This window comes from Amphiura filiformis, chromosome 5, assembly GCF_039555335.1.
Source record: "Amphiura filiformis chromosome 5, Afil_fr2py, whole genome shotgun sequence".
Classification (NCBI taxonomy): Eukaryota; Metazoa; Echinodermata; class Ophiuroidea; order Amphilepidida; family Amphiuridae; genus Amphiura; species Amphiura filiformis.
Window position 1 is genome coordinate 43,281,205 of NC_092632.1, and position 15,960 is coordinate 43,297,164.

Genomic DNA, 15,960 nt, shown 5'->3' on the forward strand with positions numbered 1-15,960 from the left:
TCAAGGGCTGATGACAGTAGTGTTTTTGTTATTTTATGTCTCGGTAATCTTTGTGTCATAGCACTATGAGCAGCTGGTTAAAGGTGGATAGCAGCGCTTTCATAAGTTAAATCAGGCCCGTAGCCAGGATTTATTTTGGGGGGTGCATTTTGGAAGGGCATCGCACCCCCTGCACCACCCTGGCTACGGGCCTGGTTATAACTATTATTATTATACACAGACAGGCATAAACTTGGCATGGAAGCAATTCTCAAAACCTTAACCAAAAATTTATCACACACAAACACACACCCACCCTACATACATATAGCCATATAGCAGGCATGTCAATACATTTCAATTTAAAAAAAAAGGAAAATTCTGAAAAAGTAAAGGAAAATTCTAATGCCTGATACGCTCATATTTTTGGCTTGCAAGTATCTCCATTCAGTCAGGCGACACAAAAAAGTAGAGAACAAAAGTCTGCAATATGGATAAGATAGAACAACATATTACAGATAATAATATATTACTTGAATAAACATTAAGTGCTTAGTCATATGATAATAAACACATCACAAGAAATAAAGTCCCCCTCTCAACATTTTGTCATAACATCGTAAAACCTTGTTTAGCTTGTTACTATATTGAAAAGCACATGTGGTTGATTGCAGTTTAAAATCATCCCCACAAGTAAACATTTACTCTAATGTGTAATCAATTCATGATCATTCAGCCATGCAAATCCCCTTCTTGGTTCAGAGCTCAGCAGTCAGCACAGCGAGTTGCAACATGGCCAGACCCATTCCTTGTCCCAATAGAGGCCTTGCATGTGGCGTATCATCCCGTAAATATGGCGGACTACTCAAATGCATTCAACAAAAGCATGATTGCAATCTACCGTGACAGTTCATCCCACACACATAACCCTGCACTACGATCAAATAGGTTGATGACAACATTTGATTGAATGGACTGCACTCCGCCATAACTACGGTGAAGGACACCGGTACAAATCCTTTGTTTGCAGCCAATCGATAATTTGATGCAAGGCCTCTATACACCTTGCAGTTAACAAGCATATGTCTACTGGATTTTGTGACTTTTAAAAAGGGCAATTTTTGTCTTCCATTTGGGCTCATTCAGCCATGAAGTTAATGGACATCTTTCATTTTCACACAACACTTAGGAAACAGTCATATAATTATTTCCAAGTTATTTTTATTGGTAAAAAGTTTTACCTTACAATGCTATGACGAAAAGTTGAGGGGGGACTTATTTTTTGTGGTGTGTTTATAATCATCTTAATTAGTACTGTTATTATGTCTTACTTTACTCAAAAACTATCTTACTAAAGCAAAAAAAAATATTATTTCATTTCTATATTAAACTATAGTAAAAAGTACACTTTCATATGTGACACAATCTGGTCCTTGGAGACCAAATGCAGTAAATTTGAAATTGAGATAAAGGCAAAAATATGGAGAAAAAAAATCCCAGAAAATCAATGATTATGTGTTTAATTTTACATAATCATGATAGGTGGTAACACTCTTTCCTCTGTTAAATTCTTACTTACAATGTAAAATGTAATATGATTTTAAAAATATTGTGCCTATCTGATTTTTTATATCACTTTATTCCGAAATAGCATGTACGTATATACCTTCCTATGATAAATAATCCTGCCTACACTACTATACATTATTTTGTCAGTGCACTTTAAACCACAATAAAACAAATCAAGTGGACACATGACACACACCTATAAATTATTTTATCAAATATGAAAAAAAAAAAAAAAATTTACATTATAAAATAATCTCAATCATTCAGAAATAATATAGCACGATGTAGAATCAATTTCTGGAAGACTCATTGTCATGTAGTACACAGCAGTTCATGATCTATTACCAAACATTTGCTTCAAAACCTTTACTTTCAATAATATTTAATTGCACAATAAGAATATAGTTACTGACTGGAGTGGTAAACTTCTCTACCTCCGATGTTTTACAAAGAAAAAAATCTATCTCTGCAACACTGTTGAATCAATTAGCAGCTAAACTGCTTTAAATGCAAGTTATTGTAATCATGATCAATGGCATGATTTCCTTAATTTGAATGGAAACCATTGTTTTATTCTTCAATTCTTGCACATATTTCAAAACAAAGTATTGCACATGTATCTGATCACAATAATTATTTTCTTAGAAACAAATCAACAAATTTGATCAATTAAACCTGATTATTTTAGTGCATATTCCAGCATTGGGAATACCCAAAACTACAAAAAGTACTTTTAAAATAGAGCACTATGAGACAAACAGGGTCTTAGCTAGAAATTTAGGTTTGCCCCTCAATTGAATAAAATTGCCTGTTCTAATTTGACCTTTAAAACATTTACCAGAACATTTACTTGGCAGTTCAAGGAGTTCAAATATGTGTTACTATGGCCTTGTTTTGCAAATCTGGTCTACTAAAAAAGCCATAGCCTTTCTCAATGCCTACAATTATAATATAAGCATCTTTCAAAGGCATTAATTTTGTCCCTCCCAGGAGCAAACTCCCCATCTAAAATGACAGGCTGATGGGCGATTAGCTAACAGCGTTAGACATAAGACTTTTTTTTTATTGCTAGCATTATCAGCTTGCACTACTTGATTTTTGTTACATTTGTACACTACACTGTATAAGTCTATGGCATAAAATTGCTACACATTTCCAAAATTGTGCAGCAAAGTGATCAAAATTGAGCAGCATTTTGCTCCGCGATACCGGCTATGGCCAACACTGCTAGCTAATTAGAGACACTGACTACAAAGTAAAAACAAATACACACACTTTAACTTAAAGAGTTGCATTTCTTTTTTAACTGAACATTATCAACTTATCACTGTTTATCATACAAATCTTTCATCATCCAATACACTGTAACATTAGGCACTGAAGTAGGTGGTGGAGGTGGAGGAGGAGGTGGAGGTGGTGGAAGAGCTGATGGAGTAGATGCTGGTTCACAGTCATTTGACTCACAAGAGTTTTTAGATTCAGTCCTTGTACAACATGATAATTCCTCATCAGTTGACGGAGATTCCAAGATAACTTGACTTGCCTGAGATGTACATTTATCATTCAGATTTGATTCTGCTTTCACAGACCTGATGGTATCAGTTGACTTTGCAGGAGGAGTTGGTACATTTTCACTGACAATTGTATTAGTTAGAAACACACATGAACATGTTTCTAGAACCTGCAAAACATAACAAATAATAATAAATTTGTAAATGAACATGATACAGGTTACAGAACAATCAAGACTTGCATCATGACACCAAGATTGCATCTGTTGAAGCCTGGGAGCTGAAGTTTGCCTGTGGTCTACTTATTCTGCATTCTGATGCTCAGTGGAGTAGCCAGCACTTCTTCAGAGGGTGGGCAAAGGGAGGGGGCAAACTTTGATGAAAATGGTAAAAATGGGCTAAAAAGTACAAAAAGGGCTAAAAATCTTACATAACAGGGTGGGGCAAGACTGCTAACAGGGGAGGGGCTGGCCCTTTGCCCCCTCCTCCAGCTACACCATTGATGGTACTGCTGCTTAAAATTGTAAAAATGTTTCTTCTGTTTAATGTTTATAATAGGTCGCATGTCATAAGTTGGGTACAATTTCCATTACATGGTCAAAAATGTATTTTTTGATATGTTGTACATATTGACAACCTCTAACAATTACCACCACTTTTAACCTTAGCACATGCTTAATTTTTGAGATAATGCTTAATTACTAATTAATTAATACACAGGCGCCTATGTAAATCTCAATTTTCAAATGCATTTTTCTCAAATCGGACCTCAATTACAAAAATGACTGTAAATTTTTTATTTTATGGCAGAATGTCATCAGATTTGAAGGATATGTTCTCAATACATTAATGCTTGAAATGAACTATTTAAAATAATTGTACGTATGTTAATTTTACGTTGTGGAGGTCAATGACCTTTTACGAGTAATTAGCGAGATGGTTATTCTATTATTGAGGAAATGAATATCAAGAAGAGAAATGTACATTAGCATATTGCTAAAAATACTGAAATTCAACTATGGTTTCATTAAAAATGAAAAAAATGGAACATATAACCCTTTAAGGTGGTACTATACCCCTTAATAAATTTGTGAATATTTTTGCATTTTTCTCAAAAAATAATATCACACTGGTAACAAAAGTTATGTATATTATAGGGGTAAGGAATCCAGTTACTACACTGGAATTTCAGTGACTCAAGACAAGCGATACGTTATTTATGATAAGAAAAGAGGTACCGCTAGAATGTACCTCATTTCTTAACATATAATGAACCCCTTGTCTTGAATCACTGAAATTTCAGTGAAGTAATTGGATTCTGTGCCCCTATATAATATACATATAACTTTTGTAGTTATTTATTTGAGAAATATGCAGAATTAGTCACAAAATTTATCAGGGGGTGTAGTACCACCTTAAGTAGTCAGTAATTGTTTTAGTTGTACAAATTCAACATTCAGAGCTGTCAATACATCATACCCTCACTAGATTTGAAAAAGTAACCAGTAGTTTTGACATGCTGACATGTGAATTTTCACATAGGCCCTATTGCACACTCCCGCATCCGCCTGCTCCACATCCACCTGCTCCTCCACCCCTGGCATTTTTCATTTCGACTGATGTGATTTTTTTACTGAATGATGTATAATTATATGCTTCAGTAGACTGAAAGAGTATAAAATTAGGCTTAAAATGAGGTATCAGTCACTGCTGTAGGATATGGGGTTACGGACAGCCAATCAAATTTGTATCGAAATTTTTAGAAAAGTGTAATCCCTCCACCCTTTTTGCATACCCAACTTATGACATGCGACCAATAATAAGTATTTTGTCCTGTCCATCATTATGTATATGGTCGAATCCAACGAAAAGTGTACACGGCATGTTCAGGGCCATAACTTAAAAGTATTAATCAATTGGCATTCGTTTTTGTATTGTGTTTATTCGCTTTGATCATACGCCGCCATATATAATAAGACCCCTTCTGTGAAAAACTTAGACACAGAGACCCCAAAACATGCTATTTTTACCCATTTTTTCAAAATATTTCTTACAGTATTTTTAAAAACATCTAGATCAGTTATGAAAAGAAGTCATTGGATTGAATCTAAATTGATTTCCTGAAAGGTGTGTATTCAAAGATTGCCTGTTCAATTTTTCACATATTTGTACATAATTATGAATTTTTGGGATAATTTTTTGAGTGGTATTTTTTTACATTACCTACGAATACAATTTTTCATAGCACTAGATATATCTTTTAAAAATGGAAATCACTAATAAATGCGCAATTGATACAAGCTTTGATATGTTCAATACTGAAATGCATTGCATTCGGACATCTTTATTATTGTGTTTAGCTGCCAGAAATTCTAAATGGCACAAAGGTAGGTTTGGTAAAAAATATGCATTACCTCCGAATACATGTTAAAAGCTGTGCCATTTCCACAAAGTGAGAGAATAGTAAACAATAGTTAAGCAATAGGTGCAGGGTAATACACTCTTTATTTCTACCAAGTTTCAATAACCTGCGTTTAAATATTTCTGAGATGTCAACAATAAAAGCAAGTATTCAGAGGTAAATCTCGGTAACCGAATGTTACCTACTTAATACACTTTGACATCATGACAGTATTGTGAAACACCGCCATTCATGCCAATGCCCATATTGGTACATAACGAAGGTCTGTATGTTTGCTATCAAATCATATGTCAATGAAAGTTGCGAATTCACATACATGCCCACCATGAAAAACTGAATACGGCTTAATTGGTGAAAAATATGTACTGAAATAGACGACGGTCTGCTCATTTGAAAGAAAAATCAGATTCAAAGAAGATTAGAAGGGGATAAATACTTGGATTTGTCAACTGTCATGTGTGCTTCATTTTAAATGTTTACCGATCTATTGGTTTCTGAGTAATTTGTGTCCAAATTGATTTATTCGAAGGTAACTTTTGACGTTTTCGCTAAGGTTACCTACGAATACCATGAAAAAAACGACTGTTCTCATTGTCTCATGATCTAGACAACACATTGATGGACCCTGGTATAAAGCTAATTGTAGTTGCCCTCAAACGAAAGGCCACAAGACGTAACTGACTCCAAGATGGACTTCACAAGTCTGCAATAACGGTTTTAAGCGATTTGTGTGCAATTAAGCAAATTAAAGTCACTTTAGTGCCTTTGTTTCTTACTTCAATCCTCTTTCAACCGCTGTAAACCGACATTATTAATACATGATAGGGTCTAAAGTATCAATAAACGCACATAAAGAAAAATAATACATTCAAAGTGCTTTATAAAATGAAGTTTTGATTGCGATATCCACCAAAAGTCTAATTCTTACCTACAAATACTGAAATGTTACTTACGAATACAGCATAATACATGACATGTGTAATGAAGTGTCCCTACCAATGGAAATTAATTGTCAAAAACTTTAAGCGGTACCCCAGGACACTATTATTACCCATATGCGGATTCATTCAACAATTATTTATTATGTAAAATTGCTGATTAACTACTTGTATATCAAAATGAAGTGGTCAAAATCTTGCTAAAAGCATCAAAAATGTTTGATCTAAGGTAATAGCATTTATTCATTTGGACGTACCATCTAAAAGAGATCTAAAACTACCATTTTATTAATTCATTACCATAATAGCAAAATTTAAACCTATAAACTCAATATAGATATTGTTAAATCGCTCATGTTACCTACTGAATACCGGGTTTCTTCACCTTTTCATTGTATAAAGCGTTAGGTGTATGCGTATAATTCCTAATATTCTTGAAAACATATATCATACTCGTTCTTATACAATGTGTAAATTGATTCATACTCATTTGATAAATAAAATACAGAAACTGACCTAAACTTCATTTTCAAAAATAAACTAGCATAAATTGACTAAGATCATATTGATCGCGTTATAAAAATAAAAACAAATATTTTCTGGTTGAGCTAGCATTTTCCTGATGACACCCTGTGGTCTACATTACACGAAAAAAGCGTTAATGGGAATATTCCATTTGTTTTAGGTTGATTAGTATTGCGATAGTGAAAGCATCCTAGTGGTATTCGTAGGTAACATTGGATTTTGATATCACATTTACTATCACACGTCCTGGATTTATTTTTCAAGATTAGTAATGGCACTTTTGGTTCCTATAAGGCCAATATGTCATCAATCAATGGGCAAAAGGAAAAATTGTGGAGACATTTTTATTTCGGACTTTTATTTTTGGCCCGTGAACACTTTTGGTTGGATTCGACCATATATAGATTTATGCTATTACTATTATTTTAAAAGAGAAAAAAGAATTGAAGAAATTAAAGTTATTATGATCGACTGACACTGCCCCAAGAAAAGTGGTTGAGATTAAGGGCTGGGGTATGAGCGTTGGACAGTATTTATTTTGGGACATTAGAGCACATCAGACATATCGAATTGCATTCTGAATACGAAGAATGTCATTCTGATATCAAATAATTTTGATTTTTGAAATTACAAATTTAATACACATTTTATGGCAAATCATTAAAATTGATATTTTTGATATTTATCAGTACTTGAAGTAAACTTTATAAATCTGATGATTTATACTTTAAGTGTATGTAGGTGGGATGAAAAGTTTACGATCAATTGAAAATTTTGACCTTTTCAGATAGAAGATATGGATTTTTTCCCAAAACACCAACAAAAATTAGGTCTTTTGGGAAAAAATCCATATCTTCAATATGAAAGGTAAAATTTTCAATTGACCGTCGCTTTTCCTCCTGCTACATACACTTTAAGAATATATCATTTGATTTATATAATTTACTTCGAGGACTGTTATGTATCAAAAATTTGAAAAATATCAATTTTTTATAATTTGTCATAAAATTTGTATTATATTATGATTTTCAAAAAATGAAAATTATTTGATATCAGAAAGACATGCTTCGTATTCAGAATGCAATTCGATAGGTCTGAGGTGCTCTCATGTCCCACAAAAAATACTGTCGAAAAAGCAATAAACGCTCATTTTAGATCCCTTAATGAGAAACTATTTTTCTGGTTGGTCTTACCTGAGCATTGAATGTGTTAACAGGCTTACAGAATCGATACCCCAGGTGTTCATAGAATCCTTGTTTATCTTTAGTTGTTAGGTACACCTCAGTGTAGCCACGACATCTAGCATGATCTTCCGCTAAATCCATCAAACGTCTTCCTAACCCTTGACCTCGTCTGTCAGTAGGGACTACCACTGCAAAAAAGAAATATTCAGTTTGTGATGAAATACAAAGGAGGTTACTCTACCATGCTAGTCGTCACTGGTGGAGGGCAAATAATTGGGTTTGCATTGGAGATCAAAATATATTATTTATTTCTGAGACTGACTAGAAGAAAGTATGCAATGCGAAACACTCTACTAAATTTGAAGTTTTCTTGTTTTGAAATTTAATATCCTGACATGTTCCCTGCCAATGATTATTGATATCCCTGTCAATGATTTAAAACTTTTTGTTGTTGTCCACATTCTTGCACTTCTGAATAACAGCTCGGTATAATATACATTGTATTATCACCAAAATGTTCACATGATTTTTATGAAAAATAATATTTTGTGCCCTCTCATATTGGCTGTATTGTTATTGTTTTACATAGGCTTACCTTTTAGCGTCCACTTTTCAGTAATAAATAACAACATTGATATGAGCCAAAGTCGCATGCAATTGCAGATATATACATGTAGTTCTGAGAAGAACTGTAACGTTCTGACATGTTCACGTGTTATGACTTGGCCAAAGACAAAGAAATTGACATGTATGTATAGAGTCTATATAATCAAAATTAACCTTTTATTACCTGACTCAATAAACACAGCTTTTGGTTGGTTAACAACTTTAGCCAGTCTACAATATCCAGCAACTTTCTCCTCTTGTGAGTTGTTTGTTTCTATCATCACCAGAGAATATGGTAATCCATCGTTAGACTTCTCCAATGAATGTAACCTGCAAAATCAGTCAAAAGGTTTGTTTTTGCATGAATATGTTGGCAATATTTCCATCACAAGACTTCTCCAATGAATGCAAACTTGCAACATTCGCAACATTCCTTATGGATTCGAATTCAGACCTTTTGTCCAAGCCCATGGTCTTAGCTGGGATTTGACAAGTGCCCATCATTTAAAACTCCCGGTCCAAAACATGACCCTGAAACATAAACCTCTGGGCATTTAAACCAAACCTTATAGATTCAGTTAATTCAAATAGCTGTTGCTATACAATGTAGTGAATGTTAGTCTGGTCTTGCTTTGTTTTCAGGTATTGGAGGACAGAATTTATACAGGTACATGTACAAGCATTATTTATAGAATTTCGCATCTGAAGCATTAATTTTGCCTGTCCCAGGAGCAAACTGCCTGTCCAAAATGACAGGTGGGCGGGTGGCTGGCTAACACCCTGTAAGCTCCCCCACCAGGGATTGAACCTGGCACATCATGCCTTTTGAAAACTAGTGGGCCTTGCAATTGCAATGATCATTGCAGGTGTTAGAAATAAGGTGGGTCCTTGGTTGGGTCAAAAACCTAAGAAAGTCACTTTGGTTCAGATGGAGCCCCTATTATATTTTATTTACTCGTGTCATTAAGATGGACTCAAGGCTGCAAGACTCCAGCATCAAATCTTCCCTGCGAATAACCTGTTTTTGATTTGTGAGTTTGAAGCCCGGGTTTGATGTCTTAGAACGTGAGGATCAGTGTAACATTAAAATCTTCATACCGCTGAACATGTATTATTACATCATTTTTTCATATGTGTGTCAATTTTACAATTGAGTTTGAGCTTGTCTGTAAAAATTGAGGCAGGCCCGTCAAGTTTCAGACCTAAATGTTGGTTTATTAAACACTGCATGATCCATGCACCATTTGAATTGAGCTTTTAAAATTCAAACAATTCAGCATGTCACGACTCACTTCACTTGAACTTTCTATAGTGGAAATTTCAATTGAATGAACGCAGCCTGACATAGCATGATGATTTTTTGCATACTCTGCGCGATGTATGCCAGCGTGTGCGACTGTGCGTGGGTAACACGGAAGCGAATCCAACAAAGCCAACACACTTGTGATTGGTTAGTATTGTATCCAAGGTCATGCGTTCGCATTGTAGCTTGAAATACGCGATATACGATGGCGGTTGGATCAAGTATAGCTGTTGAAAGCTGTATTCATTCAGTTGAAATATCTTCTATATAGTGGATTTTTTACATACCGGTACCACATAAATCTTACAATATAAATAGCTAATTACCTTGCTGATTGACTTCTAGACCATTCACTATTCAACAGAGTCACACAAGTATCTATGAGGTCTTGTCTCTTGTGTAATGCTACCATACAGAATGCCATCTTGATCGATACTTGTGTAAACCTCTACCGGCTCATCTGTGGTGAATAAATAATATTGAAGGTGGCAGAAAAGGCCGGGAGAAAAGGAAGAGAATATGCTGTCAGTCAATTACTACAATGTATGCAGCAAATGCAATATAACTAAAGTTTAGACTGTAGGCAACCTTCACAAAAAGATACAGTTGACTCGTCAAAATAACTTTCATCAAAATTTAAACATTTTTAAACAGAATAAATAATTGCATGCTGATTGACCGAAAAATGATATCAATGAACTCTATCGAATGTGTAAGTATTGTGTGCAAATTTGAAGCTAGGGTTCTCAATTAAGCCCTGCATTACCTGCATGAAGAAACACAATTGAACAAGCTCATTTATGGCGCTGGCATTGTTCAGAGCAAGAGAGTGCCATTCTTTTTTATATCACTCGTACATAAATTCTAGACAGTTCATTGGTTGATTACCATTTATCATTTTTAACATCACCCTCTCCCTGTGATAGTCTTTACCATCATAGTGCTCTGCCGTAGTGCGTGTGCGCCAAGCCGTGCGCTGACTCTTGGACTTACCGATTTAGTTATGGGGTGGACCCCAAAATGTTAAGTATATCACGGCAAAACATGGTGTTACGTGTTATGTTGATGAAAAAAATATATTTCCTACCTTAAATAGTATTTTAGTAATAGAATTTATGCATGAGTGATATAAAACAAATATTAACTGTCTTAAATACGTGTAATGGTTGAAATATAATCACTCGGTGAAAGATGTATTGTTCCATTCCACTTGCCGTTCCGGCTCGTGGAATGGAACAATCCATCTTTCACCTCGTGATTATATTTCGACCATCACACTCATACATGTAGACAGTTAATAATATTTGTATGCTGAAAGCCAGTGTAGTTAATTGGATGTATTGTATAGTTAGTGGTTCTTTGTTGCCCTGCGGGGCAATCTAGTTGGATATTCAAATTTAGCGGCTAATTGGATATCCAAATTTAGCGGTTTAATAGGGGTCTTTTTTTAAACAATATAAACATACCGTAGTATAATTTGGAGCGAATCGGGTGCAACTCTACTCGTCTTACATTGTATTACAAGACTGCCCTACCCCAACCCTAAACTCCGTAAACGGGACTGGACTCAAGTCTAGCAACCATAGCGTAGGCCTATACGCGGGGTACCGTACGCGCGGTCGCGCGTGACGTTAAGCATGGGACCTTGTGGAAAATAAATAATACGTGTTGGGTGGTTAGCAGTTGTTAGCCTTGTTAGAATATGTTGCAATTAAGGTTCCTTTTAATGCGTTCACCATAGCACACACCGACATCGACTGGCTAATAATTATTTGGTGCAGCAGAGACATTAAAATGAATACACGGGATCGATACACGTGAATTTTGATTTTGATATCAGACGAAAATCTTCGGATACTGGGTTAGAAAATGATGAATATCTCCCGTAAATGAATTTTTCTCAAGAAACCAGATGTGGTCTCATACATTGTACACTTGAAAATATGTGTTGAACAGATATGATAGTCGTTAGCGTGCGCTTTGAAAATTGGCCGTGCGCTTTGAACTCAAAATTTGACCAAAACTCTAATTTTATATTGTGTTGGTCCTGTATGGACTACAGCGTGCAGCAGGCTATAGCGGCTCTCACTCACGTGGAGACAGTATAACCATTGACCGCAATGTCGTATACAAGCTTACTCACACAGCGAGAAATCAATTACCCCGTCTATTGTCAGTTGCCTTAGTCAGGTCACTTCGCTAATTATGCATCTCATAAGGTCCGAATAAAATGGCCATGGGTGGCTGTGGATTCAACCTACCATGGCGATTTCTACCATGAAGATATCGGGGCGATGTCACTGTGTAGCATACATGTATGTACGCGACTACGTTCTCCTCAGCAAATGTTATAATATGGCTTTAAAACACCACATAAACTATCTAGTGGGAATTCCAATTGAATGAACGCAACTTTCAATAGTGTGACGATTTTTTGCCTACACTGCGCGATGTACCGTACATGTACGTCAGGGTGTGCCTGAGTAAACGCGGAAGTGAATCCAACCATGCCAACGCACAAGTTTGTGATTGGTTTAGCATCCAAGACCAAGGCCAAGGCAAGGTCGTGCATTCGCGTTGTAATTTTAAATACGCGATATACGGTCACCGTTGGATCGAGTACAGCTGCTGAAAGCTGCGTTCATTCAATTGGAATTCCTAAGCTTACCTACAATGTACAATCATGTCATGAATGATGTACATGCAATGACATGTATGAAATTAGTCCGAATAATCAGACCCAGAACAAAATATTAATTTCTGACATAATCGTGTACATGTGTACTGGTATGAAATCAGGACTCAGGTTGATGAAATGAATGTACCGGTATTATATTGAACTTTGAACTAAAATTTGTATAGTATGTGTCATTGAGTTCTTACCAAATTTTTAGACAAAGTGATGTTTGGAAGAAATAAACATTATAATATTCTCAATTACGGTATATACTTCTTCTTCTTCTTCCAGTTATAGTGAAGGCTTCTTGAAAAGAAGATTACTCACTGCAGAGTGGTGGGTGCGCAGACATATGACGCAGACAAGAGATCACAGGTGCAAAATATGTACAGTGAAGTGCTGATTAAAAAGTTGATGCTGTCTGCTGTCTAGATGGAGCCGTCCCTCAATGCCATCTTGAAGGCATTGAGTGTTGGGAAGGCTGCTGGATCCTTCTTTAAGGAATTCCAATCCCTACTTGTGCGTGGGAAGAAGGAAGATAGGTACACTTACGAGCTGCAATATGGGCGTCCAGATGCGGGAGTTATGACCTCTGGTGTTGGATGTTGCTTCAGTGACGTGATCTTTCCAACTGATGTCAACCAGATCGGAGTGAATCCTGTAGAGCATAGTTAGCCGGCTTTGGCGGCGTCTACTTTGTAGAGATGGCCACTGGAGCTCACTCAGCAGGGGGCTAACACTTGATCTCCGGTCGTAGGGGTTGGTAACGTATCTGGCACTGGTTCGCTGGACTTGTTCCACTTTCTTGATGTTTCTTTGAGTGTGAGGGTCCCATACTGCAGCTGCATACTCAGCAGTAGGTCTTACATAAGTCGTGTACGTAGCCTCCTTAATCCTCCGACTGCTGTGGTAGAAGTTGCGCTGGAGAAATGCACGGTGGAATTTGCTTTTTTGGTGGTGATGTCTACATGGTCGTTGAAACTCAGCTTGTTGTCTATGTTGAGACCAAGATATTTGGCAGATGACACTTCTTCAAGAGTGATACCATGGATGCTGTAGGAGAAGGTGATTGGTTTCCGCTTCTTGGTGACACGCACCACCTGGCATTTGGCTGGATGAAATTGCATAAGCCATGTGTGTTCCCACTTCTGCAAAGCATTGAGATCTTCTTGTAGTAAGGAAGCATCATGATGGGACGATATCCTCTTGTACAGTGCAGTATCATCAGCAAACAGGCGGGTTGTTGAGCTCTTTACGCAGTCCGGAAGGTCGTTGATGAATGCCAAGAAGAGCAAAGGTCCCAGGACGCTGCCTTGTGGTACGCCTGACGACACATTGGCTTGAGTGCTGATTTGGCCATCAACCAGGACTTGCTGTGTACGGTGGCTGAGGAAGTCCGTAACCCATTGAAGAGTAGGTCCACGTATGCCGTAGTGCTGGAGTTTGTGAAGGAGAAGCCTATGTGAAACCTTATCGAAGGCTTTAGCGAAGTCCAACAATATCATGTCTGTTTGCCCTTTTTCTTCGATCCCTTTGGCCAGATCGTTGATAGTCAGGATTAGCTGTGTGTCGCATGATCTGTACTTTCTGAAGCCATGCTGTGCATCGGACAAGATCTTATGTTCAGACAGATGGTTGATTACTGCACTATGGACCACATGCTCGCATAGCTTACACAGAATGGCGGTGAGAGATATAGGTCTATAATTTGCTGGTGACGATCGGCTGCCCTTCTTAAATATGGGAACTACCAGTGCTTTCTTCCACGAAGATGGGACAGATCCTTGGTCGAGGGACGCTTGGTAGAGGAGGCAGATGGCTGGAGCGATCTCTTCCGCGTTTCCTTCAGAAGTCTGGCAGGAACGCCGTCAGGACCAGAAGCCTTGTATGGGTTAAGATTCTTCAGCAACTTGACAATACCTTGATTGGTGATCTGGATACCATTCATTGGTGGATGAGTGCTGGGTCCAAGATCAGGTAGAGGTGATGAATCATCCTTGGTAAAAACTGATGCAAATTGGCGATTCAGCAGATTGGCCTTGGTCTTTGGGTCACTGAAGAGATGGTTGCCTTCTTTCAGAGGAGCAATACCAGCTTGATCCTGGCAACGCTTGGCTTTGATAATGGCCCCCAGTCTTCTACTTGCACCAGGTTCACTGCGTATTATGTCAGTAAGGTACTTGTTGTAGGCCTGACGACAGGTAATTTGGCTCTGCTTCTTCAAACGCCTAAATCTCTTCCAATCACGGTCTCTGTTTGTCTTCCTAGCTTTCTTGAAAGCCCTTGCTTTCCTTCGACAGATCCGTTTGGTAGAGGTGTTAAACCATGGCTGGTTGAATCTGGTGGAGCTGAGCTTGGAGGGTACTCTGTCATGGAGTATTTTCTGAAGATACTGTTCAATCTCCCTGGATAACAGTTCCACTGGAGTAGATGTTGTGTTGCGAGAGACAAACTTGTCTGCCCATTCCTTGGTCTCCTGACGGATCAAATCAAAATCAGCATGATTCCACAGGAAGATCTTGCGACGGGATGGTTTCACTCTGCTGGCCTGAGCATTCCAATCAGCATACACAATGTCATGGTCGCCCAGAGCTGGCAACCCCTCACAGCGGTTGATTAGGGAGGGTCGATTGGTAATGATGATGTCAAGTATACTTTCATTACGGGTTGGAAAGTCAACAAGTTGTTCCATTCCAGTTCGAGCCAGCATCTGCAGGAAGGATTCATTTAATTCAAGTGGATACTGGTGGCCGACGACTCGGTCTGTAGCCCAATCGATGTCTGGTAAGTTGGCATCACCTGCAATCCATACTGCCACACCTGGGTTGGAAACGCATATTTCCTCAATAACCTGGTTTAAGACATTCATGTAAGGCTGTTTGCTGCTAGGGGGACGATACAGTGCGCCAATGATGATGGTTTGTTTACCACTGATGATTTTGGCACCTACGAACTCTGCTTCGGACTCAATCTGGAGTTGCATTGGTGATATTTACACTTGAACTCATGAACTACTGACTCCAATAGCAATATTTAGCAGCTGACAGTGACAGATCATAAATCCTGTTTCTATTTTATGGACTAAAAAAATCTAGAATATGTCAACATACAGCTTCCCCTTGATTGATACAAAGATGAAAAATATATTATACTTTAAACACGGGTTGCTTAATTATTACAAAAGACATTAAATCGGAATAATTCAATTTTTTGGGGCTTTTTTAGGGATTTCTTTAGCAAAAACAA

General features: G+C 37.3%; 2 protein-coding genes across 2 annotated transcripts; both read right to left on the minus strand.

Annotated features, from left to right (window-relative positions):
- Window positions 1–1,733: 1,733 nt before the first annotated feature.
- LOC140153177 (N-alpha-acetyltransferase 80-like) lies at window positions 1,734–12,980 on the minus strand. The gene is made up of 5 exons (XM_072175849.1): window positions 12,921–12,980; window positions 10,364–10,497; window positions 8,919–9,064; window positions 8,138–8,316; window positions 1,734–3,229 (listed from the first exon to the last, which is right to left on the minus strand). Exons 2-5 carry the CDS (start codon window positions 10,459–10,461, stop codon window positions 2,873–2,875), a joined length of 780 nt encoding a protein of 259 aa, XP_072031950.1. The 5' UTR covers window positions 10,462–10,497; window positions 12,921–12,980; the 3' UTR covers window positions 1,734–2,872.
- A 1,481-nt stretch (window positions 12,981–14,461) lies between these two features.
- Window positions 14,462–15,697, minus strand: LOC140152215 (uncharacterized). Its single transcript, XM_072174514.1, has one exon. It carries the CDS (start codon window positions 15,695–15,697, stop codon window positions 14,462–14,464), a length of 1,236 nt encoding a protein of 411 aa, XP_072030615.1.
- Between the last annotated feature and the right edge of the window lie 263 nt (window positions 15,698–15,960).

Bases quoted from the DNA above. Each gene is read 5' to 3' on its own strand.
- LOC140153177 (XM_072175849.1), bottom strand. From the start codon at position 10,461: ATGGCATTCTGTATGGTAGCATTACACAAGAGACAAGACCTCATAGAT. The intron at 9,065-10,363 runs GTAATTAGCTAT...CTGATTTTGCAG, and splicing joins TCTAGAAGTCAATCAGCAAG to GTTACATTCATTGGAGAAGT. The intron at 8,317-8,918 runs GTAATAAAAGGT...TCTTTTTTGCAG, and splicing joins AGCTGTGTTTATTGAGTCAG to TGGTAGTCCCTACTGACAGA.
- LOC140152215 (XM_072174514.1), bottom strand. From the start codon at position 15,697: ATGCAACTCCAGATTGAGTCCGAAGCAGAGTTCGTAGGTGCCAAAATC.